Source organism: Elephantulus edwardii, unplaced genomic scaffold, assembly GCF_000299155.1.
Source record: "Elephantulus edwardii isolate Elephantulus edwardi_28Jun2011 unplaced genomic scaffold, EleEdw1.0 scaffold00019, whole genome shotgun sequence".
In the NCBI taxonomy this organism is placed as follows: domain Eukaryota; kingdom Metazoa; phylum Chordata; class Mammalia; order Macroscelidea; family Macroscelididae; genus Elephantulus; species Elephantulus edwardii.
Window position 1 is genome coordinate 26,293,653 of NW_006399769.1, and position 21,066 is coordinate 26,314,718.

Genomic DNA, 21,066 nt, shown 5'->3' on the forward strand with positions numbered 1-21,066 from the left:
TTATTTTTCAGACCCAATGCCATAAAGCTGAAAGTTAATAACAAGAGGATAAAGGAGAAAAAAACCCTATCCATGTAACATCTTGATTGAGCACTACTGAGTGGCAGAAGAAATACAAACAGTATTTAAAAAGCTCCTTGAAATGACTGAAAAATGAAAATACACATATAAAAATCTAAGGGACAAAGCAAAGGCAGTCCTCAGAGGGCAGTTCATAGTAATAAGTAAATACATAAGAAGAAAAAAAGCAAAATAAACTACTTAACTGAACATGTCCAGAAAATAAAAAAAGGACAACGATATATTCCCACAGCATTTAAAATAATGGAAACCATAAAGATAATATCTGAAATCAATGGCTAGAAAAAAGAAAAAAACAACTGAAGCCATCAACAAGACCAGGAGCTTGTTCTTCAAAAGTGTAAATAAATTAGACATACCACTGGCAAACTTAAGAAAATACACAAGTAACTCGGCTAAGAAATGAAAGAGGTGACATCCAACAGAATCATTTGAAATTAAAAAGACAAACAGGAAATAATAAGACTGGGAGCTGGTTTTTCAAAAAGGTCATTAAAATTGGCAAACCATTGGAAAACTTAACAAAATTTAAAAAAAGAAAGATAAATTAGTTAAGAAATGACGGGTGACATCACAACAGAACCAAATGAAATTAAATATATTATATTGGAATATTACAGAAAACGGTATCCTGAAAAATTTAAAAACATAGGGGAAATGAGAATAAATTCCTTGAAATTCATGCCCTACTCAGTTTGAACAGCTCATTCGGGAAGCAGGACATTATGAGGAGTGTGACATCAAGACTGGAGGAAGACCCATTAACAACCTACAATATGCAAATGATACAACCTTGCTTGCTGAAACTGAAGAAGACTTGAAGCACTTGCTACAAAAGGTCAAGGACTGTAGTCTTCAATATGGATTGAAGTTCAACATCAAGAAGACAAAGATTCTCACCACTGGGCCAACTGGCAGCACCATAAGAGATGGAGAAGAGATTGAGGTTGTTAGTAATTACAGCTTGCTAGGATCCACAATCAACACTCTTAACACCAGCAGCCAGGAAATCAAAAGATGAGCTGCATTGGGAAAATCTGCTGTCATGGACATCTCCAGACTGATACGGGCAGATGCAAAACACCTGAACAGATCCATCACAAAAGAAGAAATTGAGCACATCATAAAAAGACTTTCCCCAAAAAAATATCATGGACCAGATGGCTTCATGGCTGAATTGTACCAAACATTCAGAGATCACCAATTCTACTTAAATTATTAAAAAAAAAATAGAAAAGGAAGGACCACTCCCAGAGTCTTTCCATGAAGCAAGTATAACCCTAATACTCAAAGATATTACCAAATAGGAAAAGTACAGACAAGTATCTCTCATGAACATAGATGCAAAAATCCTTAACAAAATCCTGGCCAAGAGAATTGAAAAGCTAATTAAAAAAAAAATCATTATGACAAAGTGTGATTCACAATAGGTATGCAAAGATGGCTCAACATAAGAAAAAATAATCAATGTAATTCATTACTTTAATGCAAATAATAAGAACTGCATGATTCTAGCAACTGATGAAAAGATGAAAGAAAAAAAACCCCCAAAAAATCCCTATCAGCCTTTTGACAAAATCCAACAGCCCTTCCTCATTAAAACACTTGGATTTCTTGGTGTGGATTTCTCTACAGCAGCAAAGAAAGCACTGAAAAGGAAATAAGAAAAACAGTACCATTTACAATAGTCAACAGCAGATAAAATACTTAGAAACAAACCTAACCACAGACATGCAAAATCTTAATAAGGAAAACTACAACACACTACTATAAGAGACAATAGGTTGTTGCTGTTTTGGGCTTTGGAAAATTAGTCCATATTTCACTGGCAGGAATAATCACCCTTGTGAAAATGGCAATTCTACCAAAAGCAATCTACACATTCAATGCAACTCCACTACAAACACAAAACTCATTCTTCAAAAAGAGAGAAAAGTGAACTTGCAGTTTTATTTGGGAAAGAAAGAGACTTCAAATAAGAAAAGTTCCTCTGAAAAATAAGGCATCACACTCTCTGATTTCAACACCAACTACCCAGCTGTAGTAACCCAAACAGCATGGCATTAGTACAATGGAAAATACATAAATCATCTAACTATAACCAATTAATATTTGACAAGAAAACAGGCCTATTAAACAGGAAAATGACAATCTCTTCAACAAATGATGCTGGGAAGTCTGGACATTTTACTAGAGAAAACTGAAACAGGATCCACAATTTATCATACAAAAACCAACTCAAGATGGTTCAGAGATCTAGGAATCAAATGAAAGAATCAAAATTAGAACAAAGTTAAAAACCCTGGACTTCAGCATAAATGGGCTTGCAAATAGAATAAAAAAAGCAGAATCAGGAGAGGATAAAATTGATGAATGGGACTTTCTAAAAGTCAAATGTCTGCATGCATAAAAAACTTTTCCCAATAAAGTTAAAAAGAAAGCCAGACCGGAGATTTGACAGTGACATTTCACACAAAGTTCTCATAACTAAAGTTTACAGCATACTATGAGACCCATAAAGAAAGAAAAAAAAAAGAAAAATGGCTGGAACAGTGCATTAAGAGAGAACTGCCAGAGGTTCAAACTGAGTTTAGAAGAGGCTGTGGTGCCAGAGATATCACTGCTGATGTCAGATGGATCCTGGCTGAAAGCAGACAATACCAAAAGAATGTCTACTGGTATTTTATTAACTATGCAAAAGTATTTCACTGTACGGATCATATGAAACTACAGCTAACTTTGATAAGAATGAGAATCCCAAGATTATGCTGATATAAAACCTATATGTAGACCAGAAGCTGTTGTCAAAACAGAGCAAGGAAACACTATAGATTAAAAATCAAGAAAGGAGTATATTACAGTTGTATCCTTTCTCCATACCTATTCAATGTATACGCTGAGTAAATCATTAGAGAACCTATGAAGAAGATTGTGGCATCAGGATCAGAGGGACACTCATCAATAACCTTCAGTATGCAGGTGATACAACCTTGCTTGTTAAAAATGAGGAGACTCTTGAAACACTTTCTGCAGAGGATCAAAGACTGCAGTCTTCAATATGGATTGCATCTCAACATCAAGGAAACAAAAACCTTCACACTGAGATAATAATCAACATCATGATGGAGAAAAGATTTAGATTGTCAACTATTTCATCTTATTTGGATTGACAATCCATACACTTGGTATCAGCTGTCAGGAAAGCAGATGTTCTGCAATAAGTAAGTCTGCTGTCAAGGAACTCTAAATTACTGATGAGATTTGATGTTTGTTGGAAGACTAAGGTGCACCTGATTCAAGTCATGATCTCTCCAATTACTTGTTATGTCTCTAAGAGCTGGACAATGAATAAGGATGGCAGAAAAAGAACTACTGCGAATTGTGCTCGAGAACAGTACTGACTATCCCATGAACTGCCCAAAGCACAAAAAAGTATGTCACGGGAAAAGTGTAGCCAAAACACTCTTGGAAGCAAGGATGGCGAAGCTTTATCTCATATACTTTGGGCACATTGTTAGTAAAGGCTATTCCTTGGAAAGGGACATCACAGTAGGAAAGATGGAAGGTCAGCTAAAGAGAAAACTCTCAATGAGATGGACTGACACAATGACTGTAGCAATAGGCTCAAGTGTGCCAGAGATGATGAGGATGGTACAAGATAAGACAGGGTTCAGATCTGTTGTTCACAGGATTGCTGTAACTCGTACTTGGCTTGACAGCATCTAACAATACCACCACCACCATCGCCACAATATAATAACCCAATAACAAAATAGGCAAATGACATGAAAAGAATCTTCAGTGGACATTTGAATGATCAACATATACATGAAGAAGTGTTAAAAACCACACAAAATTGAGATATCTGTTCATGGCAGCATTATTCACCACCACAAGAACATGGAAACAGCCTAAATGTCCAACCACAAACAAATGGATTGAGAAATTATGGTACATTCACACAATGGAATACTATTCAGCATGCAGGAGCAATGATTTTGTAAATTATGACCTAACTTGGGAGGACTGGAGAGCATTACGGTGAGTGAACTAACTCAGTCCCATAAGGATAAACATTGTATAAGACCATTATTGTAGAAGGAGCATAAGGATCCAAGAGGGCTGGGAGAGGGTGGAAACAGAGAGATGAGGATGTGCAGGGAGGGTGGGGGTTTAATCATGGGGCTGTACAATTTGATGGATGGAGGAGTGAGGGAAATTGGAAGAATCTGTTCTTGAAAACAATGTATTAGAAATTTGTAAATAAACTTGTAGAAAGGAAAAAAAAAACAAATTAAAAAAATGAGAACTCTCACTTAGCAGTAGCAAAGTGAGTACAGCAAATAGTACAGCAAAAAAAAAAGCTGGAGAGGATATGAAGATATTGGAACTCTCATACACTGCTGTTGGGACTGTAAAATTGTACCAACTATGCCTTCTAACCGCTGAGGAAGGCGGTTAAGCATTTCCTCAGTAATCTGAACCTAAAAATCCTGTATGACGCAGCTATTCCACTCCTGGAAATATACTCCAAGGAAATCAGAGCTGAGAAAAACAGAGATATGTTCACCTATGTTCATAACAGCATTATTCAGAATAGCAAGAAAATGGGAAATGCTCTAATGCTGATGAATAAACAAATGGATAGAAAAACTGTAGTATATTCGCACAATGAAATACTATGCAGCACTAAAGAACAAAGAAGGATTTATAAAGTACAAAACAACATGGGAGAGTCTAGAGAGAATTATGTTGAGTGAAATTAACTCAGTCACTAAATGACAAATATTCCATAAGATTGTTGCTGTGATCATAGGAAGGTAAGTGAGGGTTGGGGTGGGGAGAAGAACAGAAATGTAATGGGTAGACAACAAACATGACAAGGTTACCAAGACAATAGCACATCAACCTGGGAAGAATAGAGATAGACAATATGGCTACTGCATAGGCAACAGAACAAGATAGATATACCTGCTAAAAAGGGAAAGAGGAGAAGGGGGTACAAGAATGAAGAGGAAATCACAGCAAATTAGGAGGTGGATGGGGAAGCAAAGAAATACGTAAGGTGCAATGGTCTTGAGGAGATGGAGAAATAAAAGATCAGTAATAATACATTATACAAAAGACAAGGTACAGAAATGATTGTCTTAAACAAAATGTACATGAATAAAACTATGCATGTGAACAATTGTATAGAAGTGAATAATAGTATAGAAAATTTTTATTTTTTTTAAAAAAAAAGAGCTTTATAGTTCTCTTGACTCCTGCTTTCTATCATTCCTGTTGCTTTTGAGATTTGGACTAAAGAAGGGGGGAAAATTACTAGGGGATATGAAAAGGAAAAGAAAAGAGAAGATGGAAAAAGTATTAAGAACATCAACTTAGTTCAAAACAAAGTTGTAACAACCTTTCTTCTCTCGCCCTCAATCTTTTAACTGAAATGTGGGAACTATACCACCTTCCATATACTTCTCCTACATACAAGCATGCAAGGCAAGCGGTGCAGAGAAAGTGAATAAGAAAGGAAATAAAGTTTAAAAATTAAAATACAGAGAGACATAGACAGACAGCTTGCTGTTTGTTTAATCTCCAAGTCTGACCAAAAGAGTAAATGACTCGGAGTCAAACTCAGGTCTACCAAATTCCAAACTCCAAGTCATTTTTAAATGATGCCAACCATTCCCTAGGTATGCTTCTAGAGAGGTTGCCAAAATAATTTTGGGCAAACTATTCTCCCAGTCCACTTGCTAGAAAAATCACACTGCAAATCATTACCATAACAGCTTTTAAAAGTACATCATGGACATAGTCTTCATACTGAACACTCTATTTTATGTGCTGTTTTATCAAAATGAGGAATTAGCAGAAATACTGGTAAGTAGGCATTTGCACAAACCAGTCCTCTAAGACATAGGAAACATCAACAAATTGAATCAAATAAGCTGGTAGCAAACAATCTAGAAAAATAATAAATTGAGATAATTATTTGAAACTATTTATGGAGTTGGGGAGCTCTGGTGGCTTAGTGCTATGGAGTTAGACTGCCAACCCAAAGGCATGCTGTTCTAACCTCACGTCTGCTCTGTGAAAAAAGATGGGAAATCTTGTTCCATGTGGCTTACAGCCTCTGAAGACCTGCTGAAGGGTCAGCTGTGAGCTGGTTCTGACCCAATGGTAAACAGCAACAACAACAATACTGGAGGTAGAAGGCAGAATAGTATTTAAGAAAAGAAAATGCAATGGTGACTCCAAGTTGGCAACTTTTAAACTGAACACACTGATTTTAAAGGCAGTGAAGAATATAAAAGTAGAAATCACCATTTCTTTAGGAAGAGTACATAAAAGCACCCAAGTGAAGCATATGAGAAAGGCCTTAATGCATGAAGTATTTCAGTAAGAAAAGACAAAGGAAGCTTACTGAGAAAAAAATCTCACTTGGTGTACTCCCAAAACATAGAATCAGCATGATAAAGCTAAAAACAAGTTAGCATTATCTTTCTGAAAAAAAAAAAATTATTACAAATTAGTGTTTCAGAGTTAATGTTACATTTTTAAAACTAAAAAGACAAACCCTAATTTGGAAAAATAATGGAAAAAAATGCAACCCCAAATTTAACTAACCAAAGAGAGTGTGAAAACAGCCTTTCTAAACTAATGAAAACACTTTTAAAAGCCTCAGAATTATTGCAGTGTCTGAACCGACTCCTCGCTGACTTCCCAGCAGGTTTCTGAGGCTGTAATTGTATGGGAGGAGATGGCGCATCCTTTATCCAACAAGATAATGGTAGATTTGAACTACTAGAAAAGGGCGGCCTTTGGGTTGGTATCCTAACTTCTGAGGGACTACAACACCAGAGCTCCCAATCAAAGTAAGTGGGTATGCATATTTGCAGTAGGCCACTGAAGACTATGCTGAAATAATGACGAATAAGATAAGGGGAAAGTAGTGCATCCTGTTGTTTTTAAGTACCACCAAGTAGAGTACCACTCATAACAACCCTATCAACAAAAGATCTGAACCCTGTCCTATCCAGAGCCATCTTCACACTTCCTGACACATTAGAGCTCATTGCAGCAGTATGTCAATACACCTGGTCAAGGGTCTTCCTCTCTTTCCGGACCCTCCACAATCCCTAGCATCATGTCCCTCCTCTCCCTCTCCTAGGAATAGCCCCTCCTAGTAACATGTCCGAAGGATGTGAGACAAAGCCTCATCATTCTTGCCTCACAGAGCACTTGGCTGCACCCTCTCTGGGACATATTTGTTTGTTCTTTTGGCCGTCTATAGTATGTTCTGTGCTTTTCTCCAGCACCACACCAGAAGAGGGACTGATGCATTTAAGTTGTGGTATTGAAGTGTGTCCTAGAAATTAAAATTTTTCTCATTCTATTTTATAACAACATGAACTATAATATAAATTGTGAATACAAATAAAAACCATTTCAGGCATTTCTTATTTTAAATGAAATCTCCTTTTTTCTTCACCTCAGTAAAAAAAAGAAAAGCTATTTTAGTTTATCAACTTTTAAAAACTTTTCATTTTTTAAGGAATTCAACTGGAGAAGGCATGGGATAGCATTTCTTATTGAAAACCAACAGAAAATACAATAAATATGAAAATGTCCTCAGACTGGCAAGATTTCTAAAAATGACAATTTTAAGACTACCTTCTAGAATCTGATTGGAGTACTCTGAAAATCTAATGTTGCCTCTTCAATAAAACATCTGTTATAATACATATTTGACATTAACCTGTAAAGGTGCATTGGTATGCCACTTACCTGGCTTCTTGGGGCATTTCTGGCATTTGTTAAAGCCCCAGGAGGTGCCCACAGTCCCACAGCAGTCCTCTTGCTTTGAAAGGCCAGGGAGCGGTTTGCCACACTGCAATGATTAGGTGTGAAATCTGAGGGTTAATGGAGAGCTAGACATTCTTCTCTAGAGCACTGCTGTGCTTCACAGTCACGTTATAAAACAGTTCCCTTGTTATCAATACAATTGGGAGGGAGCTATAAATCTCTGAAACAAAACACCAGAACAGAATTTCTACGGCACTAAAATGAACAAGCATATTTTCAAACAAGAGCTCTTTGGCATTTTCAGAATCCAGTGGATATCTGTCACTGCTCGGAGCACTTTGGAAACTTCAATTTTCCAATGCCATTTTAATCTTAATGTTTTTTTGTTGCTAAGTGCCTTAGAGTTGACTCGGATTCATAGCAAAGCCACGGAGAATTGAACAAACTTCTGCTCTCTCCAGCTCCATCGTTACAAACTCTGCTGCACTCAGTTAAGCTCACTGTTGCTGTCACTGTGTCAGGTCAGCTTACTTTTTATCACTTTACCGAACAGGACATCCTTCTCCAGGAACTAAGTATCTGGAAATTGAAAAGATCAGTGCAAACTTTTAAGTTTTAGTTTCTTCTGTCCATTTCATTTTCTCTGTGTGGAGTTCGAAGGGTGTGATGTATGCACAAAACTAGAAGATGTGGAACAGGGCCCTGTGCAAGATGCTTCTGGCAATATAGCTGTAATACAAAAGCCTAAGCAGAGATCTGAGTCCCCGAGTTGCACAAACACTGAAGTGCTTGCTGGTAACTTCTGCCTGGTTGTTCAACCCACACAAAGGAGGAAGACTTGATTATCTGGTGTGGAAAGGCCACAAATGTAAAAACCCTGTGCAGTAGTTCTCTGCAGCATGTATGATCCCTATGCAACTTAACTGCACCTGGTACTGGTGCCAGAAGAGGGACAGGATGGGAGGACACCACACGGAAAGCTGGCCCCAACCAGATCAGATCTAGCAGACAACACAGGCTCCCAAGTAACCAAGCAGTCCAGTCCAGGAACATCACCCAAGGTTGGGAAGTGCTGGCAGATTTCACCAAGTCCATTTTAGGTGCACATAGTAGGACTCGAAGCACTAGAGAAACTCTAGTTGTCAAATACTAGCATACAGTTACTGATACAAGCACAGCAACAGAATAATTTAGAAGAGGAGAGAACTGAAATTCATCTTGCTTGGATCCACAATCAACATTCTTGTCAGTCAGGAAATCAAAAGATGACTTGCACTGGGAAAATCTGTTGTCAATGATCTCTCCAAGTTACTAAAGAGCAACTGTGTCACACTAGAGACTAAGAAGTGCCTGATCCAGGCCATGGTCTTCTTGATTGCTTGCTATTCATCAGTGAGTAGGGCAATGACTAAAAATGACAGAAGGAAAACAGGTGCTTTTGAGCTGTGATGCTGGAGAAGAGTACTGAACGTACCATGGACTGCCAAGAGAATAAATAAGTCTGTCCTGGTGAGGATAAAACCAGTTTGCTCCTTGGAGGCAAGGATTTTGAAGCTCTGTTTCTCATACTTTGGGCATGCCACCAGGAGGGACCAGTCCTTGGAGAAAGACATCATGTTTGAAGGATAAAGGGTCAGTACAGAAGAGGAAGACTCGGAGTATGTTAGACTTACAAAGTGAATGTGGCAACACAGTTAGGCATGTCTGAGAATATGAGGTTGGCTCAGATAGGAAAAGGTTCAGAGTTATTGATCATAGAGCTGCTATGAGTTGTAGTTGACTCAATGGCACATAACAACAACTACAAAGTTCCATCAATTCAGTGGGTGAGGAAGGCCCTAGAACAACATTCCTTTTCTACGTGCAAATGCAAAGGCCAGTAAGCAGCATGGTCCACCAAACTGCATCACTCTGTCCCAGCAAAGCCCAGGAACACATTGCTGTCTCATGGGGAGATGTAAAACTTCTAAGAGGTCTACTTTTCTCTACCTCCAGCTCTACAATATCTTTTAAATGACATCCAGAACTTTCCAATGACAAATCTGATCATATGATTGATTAAAAACATTCAGTGACTCTACACTATTTGAAAATTTCAAATCCCTTACCTAGCTGCCATCAAGTCTATTGGAACTCATGGTAACTTTATATACGTGAAAGCATAACTGGTCCACAGGTTTTTCAATGGCTGATTTTACAGAAACCGATCACCAGGTCTTTCTTCTCGGATACTTCTGGGTGGACTCAAACCTTTAAACTTTTGATTACTAAACAAGCATTTTTATTCCTGTTGGAAAATCTTTACAACTTTCTCTTCAGCCACCTCAACTGCCTAAATCTGTCTTCCTGGTTAAAATGAAAAACTCTTTCTTTTCTGAATGAAATTTGTCTCTCCAAAAGCTGTTTCCTCTCCCTAGAACACTTCTTCCTTTTTTCCAGACCTCTCTTTTCCTGAGGTATTTTCAGTTGCTTCTTCTGATGACAGAAGCCTTTGAGATGTGGTGTTGGAGAAGAGTGCTGGGTATCCACAGACCACCAAAAGAACAAACAGAAGTATCTTGAAGGAAGTACAATGAGGTTCCTCCTTAGAGATAAGAACAGGAAAACTTTATGGTCTTTGTTGTCACTTGTTATGCATCAGAAAGTTGGACAATGACCAAGGAGGATAGAAGGAGAACTGATGTCTTTGAGCTGTGGTGCTGGAGAAGAGTATTGAGGGTACCATGGACAGCTAAGAAAACAAACAGATTCATCCTGGAAAGGGTTAAACCAGGTGGCTCCTTGGAGAGAAGGATTCTGAGGCTCCGTCTAACATACTTTGGACATGTTGTAAGGAGGGACTGGTCCTTGGAGAAGGACATCATGCTTGGTAGGGTGGAGGGATGGCGCAGGAGAAGAAGCCCCTCTATGAAGTGGATTGATTTACTGACAGGGGTAATCGGGATGGGGGAGTCAGAGACAGTGCAATTGGCACAGGACAGAGCAGAGTTTAGGGCTGTTGTACACAGGGTCGCTATGAGTTGCCAGCGACCCGAAGGCACATAACAACAACAACAACAACAACAACAACTTTGGGTATGTTGTCAAGAGGAGCCAGTTCTTGGAAAAGGACATCATGCTTGGAAAAGTTGAGGGTCTGCAAAAGAGTTGAGGTTCATCAAAAAACACTGACGCAGTGACCATGAAGACACTCCCTGAAATAAAAGCTTATACTAAAAACATCTTAAGTCAAGCAATTCTGTTGTACCAAAACAATGCCTTTCTTTAGCTGAAACTTAAGGACACCTAATTCTGAAGAATGCACACATTATAAAAGCCCTCATCTCAACTGGATGCTGTCAAATCAGAATGGGGTCACTGTTTGACCATGCAGAGGGTTTTCGAAGCTATGAACCACACAGGAAGAGACTGCCCGTCTTCCTCCGGCAGAGCCTCCAAGAGGGGAAACCACCAGAGAGGCTCTACCTTTGAGTTAATGCTACTCCCTACAGACTACACTACATCCTCAAAGCTCCTTAGTCTATGTTAATAAGGCCCCAGTGTCACTCCCATGAACCCTGGGTGGTGGTCACTACAGACACAGAACATGGCTTCAGATGGAGAGAACCTGTCTTGCATAACAACCTATTCTATACACATTTACTCAGGGACACTTGGGTGTCAGGCTCCAGCCCCGAGACACAAGATACTGACTTGCTGAGGTCTAGTCTGGAAGTACATCTCTGGGTTCAGTGCTTCACCTTCTGTAACATGGGAAACCCCCAGAGCTGGAAGTCCATCACACTCACAAGTGAACAACCACCTAAGACAATGCCCTAAGTTTGAACACAAGAAGGTATTTTGATAAGACAGGTAGAGTAAGTGAAGAGGCAAGAAGAAGGCAGGCAAAAGACAGAGACATGAAAAAAGAGAGGTAAAGAAACACATAAATGGGAGTCTGAGAGAAGAAAGGTGAACACATTGGCCTCGAGTCAAGTAGCTCCTGATGCCTCTGGCTTAATCATGGAGGACTTAACCCTGAAAGATGAAGGCTGGAAGAAGAGGGAATAACACTGCTCCTGGACCAACACTGGGAACAAAACAATAGCTACAACACAAAGGGCTCCACTGTTGTGGTTGGCTGCCAACACATGCTTACTGTTTATTTCTAGCTATATAAAGTGTTTGATTTATTTTTTACACCTGTCAATATCACATGTTCATCAACCAGATACTAGGATTTTTAGTTTCTTCCCTTAATCAAGCAAACACACTCAACACTTGGTGATTTTATATGCTCAGAATTTTAGTAGCAGTTAAAATCCAATTTTCACCTTGATTCCTAGAATGTTTTATTTGGTAGGGCAAAAATAAATCTTTTCTCTCCACCAGGCCTCCAAAAGGTACAAGGTTTTCATTACAAGACTCAGGCTGCTTTCTCCCATGGCTTTGTTTTTGCAGGTCTACAGCCAAGAGCAGCACAAGCCATCCAGACTGATGAAATACAAGGTAGCGGAGGTGGTACCACAGTACTGTGTGTTCTCCTCAAAGATAGGTCTGCAGAGATTGCTGGGAAAGGAGTCATGGTGACAGCAAAGCTCAAAGCCTTCTGTACACCCTCCTAGCCAGTTAACGATGAAGAGGCACCAGTGAGATCAGAAACTTCACTAGAGAGGTCTCTAAGGCACGTTCAGGGCTCCTATTCAAGAGGCCATCAAACACCACTAAGACTTGTCCAGGGACGAGGAAGTGCATAAAGGAGAGGAAGTTGAAAGAAGGATTATGCCTCTTCCAGACCAAAGGAACACACTGGAGAGGGTCAAACGGAAGAGGACATCTGTGGAGGCCTGTGTAATGCTGATCTGGTGCCAGCAGAACTTCCAGACTAAGGCAGAGTAGGAAGAGAGGCTTGGCTATGTGCTTTCACAAACTGGGCAGTGAAAACCCTGCGAGTGGGCTCACAGTGGTCTAACTCATCACTGAACGCGAAGAAAGCGCAAGATGAGGTTGCCAATTCTTTTACTGCACAAGGAGGTACAAAAAGATGAGGTAGACTCGATGGCAGCTTACAACAAGAATTCCCAATGTCCTTCTCTGGGGAGAGAAGATGATTCTTGGTAAGCCATAATCACACAGACTTTCTGTCAAGCTATAATTTTTTTTTTCCAGTTGCTGCCTTTATTAGAATCAAGGGAGATGTATAAAGCAGAACAACAATGCATTTGGTGTTTCCTCCCCAACTCTGGCAATGGATGCCCCTCCCACAGCCCAGAGAAAAGCCAAGACACAAGAAAAGCTGCCTCTACCCTGGCCCTGGTGCAGCAGCTGCCAGCCAGTCAGTGCAAACTCACTTGGTTGAAGCAGTTCTTGGGACAGTCTGTGTGCAGGCCTGCTTCACCACGCACCAGCACGAAACAGAAGCTCAGGGTCTCGTTCAGCTCAGTCTAGCCCAGGAAGGTAGTCCCTGACCAGAATCCATTCCTGCTCCTCACCCCTGCCCTGCAGGTCTGCCTCATTCTCCTCAAGCTACAATTTTATGCACAGTCTGAGGTAAGTCGTGCACATAAAAGCACAAATAAACATTTTTTCCCCTGTGAATTATTCAGTACATTTTTTTTTTTGGCAAACCTGCCTGTCATTTATTTCAGAAGCCAGCTTATCTATATGCAATCCAGGAGAAATGGTCTAATCTGGTATTTAGGGAGCTCTTCTAGAATAATTCTTAGATCTACATCAAATTAGAAACAAAGATCTATCAAATAAGCCTTAAAAAACAGTTCCAGAACTCCAGACTGAAGATTAGGAGGCACTAGAAGATCAATGTTGTCTTGGTTTGTTGCCATTGATCAATATTGACCGCAGAGTTCTCACGTGAGAGAATAGAACTGACCCCAAAGGATTTTCACAGTGAAATCTTAGCAAAGATAAATCATTGTGTCCTACTCCTGCTGAGGAGCTGGAAAATTCAAACTTCCAACCTTTCAGCTGCCAGTTGTGCTCTTTCACGTGTGCTTTCAGAGGCCTTTCGTGCAATCTGGTGCTAGGATTCAGCAAATGTGTGGTACGGTTAGAGCAGTGCATACAAAATGACAGCTTGGCCACCAGCTCCTGTGAAGGCAACCGAACAAAGTTTAGCCGAGGAGATCAAGCGTAGACATGATGGCTGTGTTTAGATATGTCAAGCAGGATGTGGCTCACTGTATGACGAGGGCACGCGCAGGACTAAAATGTGTTAAATCACAGAAAGGTGGCATTAAACTAACTGAGGGAAAAAATGGCTTCAATAATTAGTATCCCTCAACAATGGAAGATAGAAAGCCCAGAAGAGCATCTCTCAGGAACACCTAGGATCTGAAGCAGTTGACGCCTGTGATTTCTGCCAGGGCAGAGTTCCTATACTCAGTGTATACTGATAGGTTCCATTACTCTATTGACACAATGAAAACTGCTATACACAGTTTTTATTCATCGTTCATATCCCACACAAGTAAAATGTTGCTAAAGTGTATTTTTAAATGGTTGGAGCAATATATCAAGAAAATAACTATCAGAATTCAACCTGAATTCAGAACAGACCACAAACAAGAGGCATCATTATTGAGGTCAGATGAATCCTTAGAGTAGACCATTCAAAAAGATGTTTACCTTTGTATATTGATTATTCAAAGCCTTTTGACTGCATTGATTATAATAAATTATGGCTACCACTGAGAAGAATGAGAATTCCAGGACACTTACATGTAGTCTTATAGAATGTGAACATGAAACAAAAAGCACTCATTGGAACAAAACAAAAGGATACTGCATCTTTTAAAATAAGTTAAGAAGTGCCTCAAGGCTGTATCCTTTCTCTGTATCTATTCAAACTACATGATGAAAAAAGAATTTAAAAAGCGGGACTATATGAAGAAGAATGTGGCAACAGGACTGGAGGAAGACTCAACAACCGGCATTATGCAAAAGGTACAACCATGCTTGCAGAAACTGAAGAAGACTTGAAAAACTGAAGAAGAGCAAAAGACTACAGCCTTCAATACTGATTAAACCTCACCATCAAGAAAACAAAAAATCCTCAGCACTAGAGCAACAGGCAAAATTATGAGAGACTGAGAAAAGACTGAAATTGTCAACAATTTCATTTTACTTGTATCTGTCAAGGAACGCTTGAAAGTCCAAAGAGCAGGAATATCTGTTTAAAGATGGTGCAGTGAACAGTATATTCAATACTCCTCCCCAACATCACTATTCAAAGACATTGATTCTTTTCTGTCACCTTAGTCATTGCCCAACTTTAACATGCCTAAGACATAACTGAAAATATCATGGAATTTGATGTTTTCAACCATAGTTTCATCTTTAAACTGATATTCCTGCTCTTTAGGACTTTCAAGAGGTCCTTGACAGGTTTTCTCAATGCAATAACTCTTTTGATTTCTTGTCATTCTGAGAGCTGGACCATGAGTAAGGATGACAGGAAAAACTGCCTTTGAGCTGTGGTGTTGGAGAAGAGCACTGAACATTGTATGGACGGCCAAGAGAATAAACAGATATGTCTCAGAGAGGGTGCAGCTGGAGTGCTCTTTGGAGGCAAGAATGATGAGGCTTCACCAAATACACTTTGTACATGTTGACAGGAGGTGCTATTCCTTGGAGAGGGACATGATGTTGGGAAGGGTGAAGGGTCTGTGAAGGAGAGGAAGACTCTCAACCAGGTGGATGGACATGGTGACTGCTGCAATGAGCTCTTGTGTGTCAAGAATTGTGAGGATGGCGCAGGATATAACAGGGTTCAGATCTCTTGTTCATAGGGTCGCTATGAGTCATACTCGACTTGATGGCATCTAACAACAACAACAATGCCACTGTGAGTTGCAGTCCACGTAATGACATAAGCAACAAAGAAAACTTTAAGTACTTTTTTGCCATCATGTCATGCCAGGATTAGATCTGGGAATATACATACATAATCACCTAAATTTTGTCTTACGTTCCCCAAAAGGCAAAATCCCTTAATGTTTATCCAATTGTGTGTTTCTTCTTAGAGAACACATGCTCTAATTAAGATGGAAGACAGAGGGGGGAAAAAGGCAGCTACTCCCTGTCTCACTTCACCTATACCTGGACCATATTGCCTAGAAAACTGGGTACATAAAAATGACCTATCAAGCCTTCCTGTTTTCATACCTGTGGTAACACTCTGCTTCAGTGCATAAAAACACTGAAGGACTATTTTAACTTCTCCATCAATACCCATGTTGTAAGTTTTATTCTATAAAATCAGTATAAACAAAATGTGAAACCTTTTAATAGATTGAAGCATGATGCACTTTTCCAAATATCAACCTGAGTTAAAACATGTGTCTTTACAGTTCAACAGTTTTGAGGAAATCCCACAGTATTTTCGTGATATGATATTACATATTCTAAAATGTTATTACAGTTGTGTTTTAGATGTCTCTGTAAATATAAGAGCTGGGATGGTAGCTCAAAATTCATTTGGCAAACAAGATTTGCCATTATGATCAATTAGAAAGTATTAAGACAGAGGGTATTCATTGAAATGGTATGTAGATATCTTTGCCTATTTATATACTTATAGCCACTTCCAGTTTAGTTTCTCTCTTGGAACAACTCCTGGAGTTAGGTTTTTAATATTTTTCTTAAATAATTCTTTATGTAAGTATAGATGCTAGGCACATCATCAAGCTTTTCTGGGAGTCCACTTCCTAAACAACATGCCTCTGGAAACTATGAACTTTGAAAAATGACAACAGTTGTAAAAAGGCTTCAGGTCTTTTGTTCACAGTGTCGCTATGAGTCATGCTCAACTTGACGACAGTCAACAACAATCTCAACTCACAGAGTTCAGACTACACTAAATGATACATGTCCAAGCAGAGTTTTACTTAGTACATCAGCCTGTGCAGGGATTAGGAAAAGGAAACCCTTGTTAGATGGATCAAAGACTGAGTTTGGTGAGCAGAGTATGGTCTTGGGCCCAAACTCATTCATTCCCTTAGCTGGTATCTCTTTGTGATCTCACCTTTCAGCCAGTTTAAAACAAGGACACTAGACAGATTCTCAAATATATTTATTTTAAATGTTTAGCTACTTAACTACTGAAGATGTCTCAATGAAGATCATTATTTTAAGCCAATTTTTAAAAAGGTAATATTGAAATAATCCTAATAATTTATCAGAAAATATAACCAGGAACAATAACTTAACAAAGTCTCAAATACTTTCAGTTTGCATTAAGAAAATTTTTCCAAATGCTAAAGTAGAATTGATTTAAGACTAACTCCTAGACTAATATTACACTGAGGTAAAACATGAAATAAAAGTCTGACTCACTGCCTTTCTTGCAAGAGTAAGCAGGATGTGTTTAGGCAAGAGCTGAAAGAAGGAAGTGACTCAATGTGTCTACTAGGAAGAGTGAGTCCAGAGAGCTGGGAGCACGCAACGGAGCACAGGATTGACCACCAACTGGGAGAGGACCCTAGGGGCAGGTCAGGACACTGGACACAGACCAAATGGGAAAGAACAAAGAAAACGGGTGGGTGAGGAAAATCAGAGAATGAGGTGGAGCTGGGCCATGGAGAGTTTTCCAAACTCAAATAATGAACTGGAATGAGACTTACTGCTGGATAGAAAGTCAATAAGGAAAGAGGGGAAAGGAAGCATCATAGCTTCTTTCCAAAGCAAAAGAGTTTGTAATCACTTCCAACTAAATGACTGCCATCTTCAGAGTGTCAGTAAGTGTCATCAAGTCAGTTCCAGCCCATAGTGTGACTCTATGCCCAACAGAATGAAGCTCAGTCTGACCCTACACCGTCCTTGCACTCTCTTGTTTACATCTATTGTTGCAGCCTGTGTGCCAGGCACTATTAAAAAGACAAAAACAACCAACCTCTACTTTGAGCAGCTTATCAAGAGGGGCAGTTCTTGGAGAAAGGTCAGTTAAAAAAAAAGGGCAGAAATTCTCAATGAGATGGACTGACAACAGTGATTGACCTTTATAGAGTCGTTATGTATCAGAAAGTCGGAATCAACTCAGCTGACCTTCCAGCACATATTCATTCAGAGGCAGTAAATCACACAGTTGGAAACTGTCCACTGTTTCCCCCCAGAACAACTGATGGGACTCAGATCACATGCCTTTGGGTTGGCAGTGAAATTCCCTACCACAAAGCCACCAGAACTCTCCTTTTATAAAGTTATTATGCACCATCGATTTGGAACCTCTTCATAGCTGGTCCTCCAATGGGTTTCCAAAAGGAGTAAATTGAATGGGGTAAGATTACCCATCCTTCTCCCATGGAGAAGCTGGTGGATTTGAATCCTGTGCCTTCTTTTAAAAGTTGTTATGTGTTATCGAGCTGGAACCAACTTGTTGCTGACCCTCCAATGGGTTTTGATAGGCAGGTAAATGCACATGCATTGATGCCCATCTTTCTCTCGGAGCAGCTGGTAGATTTGAACCATGTATCTTTGATCTGGTAGCACAGCTCCTTACCAATAGGCCACTAGAGCTCCCTCTTTTTAAAACAGTGGCAAGCAAATATTGAAAGAGAAGTAAGAGGAAGAACAAACTAAATGATTTTATCAAATATCATTTACTTTTTTCTGGTACTTCTCAAAGGTAAAAAAGAATTTTAAGAGTAAAAATACACTATTCAGGGGAAAATATTTATTTCAGGCAAACATAATCAGTAATAATCAGAGAAAAAAATATTAAATTAGATAATAACTAAAGGCCGATTAATGATGTTTCTCAACCCATAATACCAAATCTGCTATTGCCATATTAATTCTAACTCATAGTGACCTTAGAGAGTTCTGGTACCCTAGTAGTAAAGATCTGTGCTGCTAACCTGAAGGTACATGGTTCAATTCATCAGCTGTTGCACAGGAGATAGATGTGTGATTTTTTTTTATTGCCTCTGAAAACCCACTGGGGGGATCAACTATTGGTCAGTTCAAACTCAGTGGTACATAACAACAAACACAGTGACCCTACAGGACAGACTAGAACTGTCCCATTAGGTTTCCAAGGAGCCTAGCTTTATGGGAGGAGACTGCCACGTCTTTCTCCTGATGGGTTCATGCTGTTAATCTGGTTAATAGCCACACACTTAATTACTGTGTTACTAGGGTCTCTAAACAAATAGTTATTTTTCCTTGTTGTTAGATGTCAACAACAACCTGTCAAGCCAACTACAACTCATGGTACACCTATGAACAACAGATCAGAACCTTGCTCATCCTGTCCCATGCTCACGATCTCCACTGTGCTCAAGTCCACTGTCAACTACAACTCACAGCACACCTATGAACAACAGATTGGAACCTTGGTCATCTTGTCCCATGCTCTTGATCTCCACCATGTTCAAGTCCACTGTTGCAGCCATTTGGCCAATCCATCTCATTGAGGGTCTTCCCCTTTTTCACTGGTCCTTGGTCATTCCCAGCAAATAGTAAAAGGGCTATTTTACAATTATAGAAAACAATACAATTGAGAGGTTTTTCTTGAGTTCAGCACATATTACTGCTTTCCTCAGCAAATGTGTCCAGAAACAGTCAAATTTATCTCTACTGCTTTTGTGTACCATCAAGCTGATTTCTGACATAATGCAAAGAAGATTGTAAATTGGACCTTTTGACACAACCACATTCTACACCAACTGCATATATGGGTCCAAGGGAAAAGCAATGTCAGCATAGACCCATGACTGAATCAAGGTCTAGGGTATAGCTTTTAGAGTTAGACAGGGGTTCAACTGTTCATTTTTAGAGTTCAACCTTCACATCCATGAGAAAAATCTCTCAAATCTCCTCCACCTAACAACTCATCTATGATATGGAACAGAAAATATCCATTTTCAGAGAGCTCTTTAGAGGGCCAAAGCAATAAAAGTGAGACGCACTCTCCTTGAGACTCATGGTTACAACACATGAGGCTTTCAACCAGTATTAGTATCTTCCCCCCAGATCTCTCATTGAAAGATCTGAGATCATTTATTACTGTTGTTGTTGTCGTTGTTGTTATCTGCCCCTAAATGTTCATATATTACTGTAGTGTTCTGGTGGGTAAAGAAAATGTTCAGTGAGGAAAAGCTACTAAAGGTTTGTAATAACCTGGGTTTTGTTTTAATTCTGCTTAAGAAGGACAACATAGTTACATCAAATGGCTAACATTCAAATAGTGGAATACATGAAGACCTTTCTTGCCTTAAGGTATGTCTTAGTGCCTGAAGAAGAGGACCATGAAGCCAAAATAGGGGAATCCATTTCAAGTTGTCTTAGGCCCAAAATGTTTGACCACTGCAGGTCATGAGACATTCTAATTAGAAAAAGCTCCAGAGGCTATCCCTATTATGGTAATGACTTCTTGTGAATCCTCCATCCCCAGAAGAGAAGAGATGGTCTGTGAGCCAGAGTAGAAAGACAGAATACTGGACAAGAAACCACAAAGTCTCAATTCAATACAGAACCTTATGCAAAATTAGTTTACCTCTCTGGACTTGTTGTTGTTGTTGTTATGTGCCGTGGAGTCACTTGCGACTCATAGCGACCCTATGTACAACAGCCCTACACTCTGCTCTGTCCTGTCAATCGCACCATCTCCGATACACCCACCCGATTATCCCAGTCACTGAATCAATCCACCTCATAGAGGGTCTTCCCCTCCTGCGCTGTCCCTGCACCCTCCCAAGCATGACGTCCTTCTCCAAGGACCGGTCTCTCCTTACAGCACGCCCAAAGTATGTTAGACGGAGCCTCAGAATCCTTGCCTCCAAGGAGCCACCTGGTAAAACTGTAAGGATGACTACTGACATTCACTCTAGTCTCAAATCTACATTCTCATGAAGGCTCCCTTACAGGTAATAGGGCAACCAGGGAAGGGTGGGGAAGTTCCTGAGACAGTTCTAAGAATTCTAAGAATAGAAATGCACCCTAAGCATCTCTGCCTGCAAAGTTCCTACACTAAATCCTTAGATGCTATATCTTCCCCATTTTATCCTGAATATGTTATTGTTGCTTCTATGTGCCATTAAGTCACTGGCAACTCATAGTGACCGTATGTAGAATTGCTCTGAAGCCTGCCCTATCCTGAGCTAGACTCATTAACTTTGACACACCTACCCCATAGTCCTTGTTACTCTATCAATCTCATCTGGGGTCTTCCTCTCCTGTGCTGTTCCT

The 21,066-nt window shown here is 39.7% G+C and overlaps 1 protein-coding gene across 4 annotated transcripts in view; it reads right to left on the reverse strand.

Annotated features, from left to right (window-relative positions):
- Nucleotides 1-21,066, reverse strand: part of LTBP1 (latent transforming growth factor beta binding protein 1) — a 687,127-nt gene that overhangs the window by 252,214 nt on the left and 413,847 nt on the right. For all 4 annotated transcript variants that reach the window (XM_006882359.1, XM_006882362.1, XM_006882361.1 and 1 more), the window contains one exon: nucleotides 7,864-7,966. In XM_006882359.1, coding sequence (XP_006882421.1) covers nucleotides 7,864-7,966 — 103 coding nt within the window. The remainder of the gene's footprint in view (nucleotides 1-7,863; nucleotides 7,967-21,066) is intronic.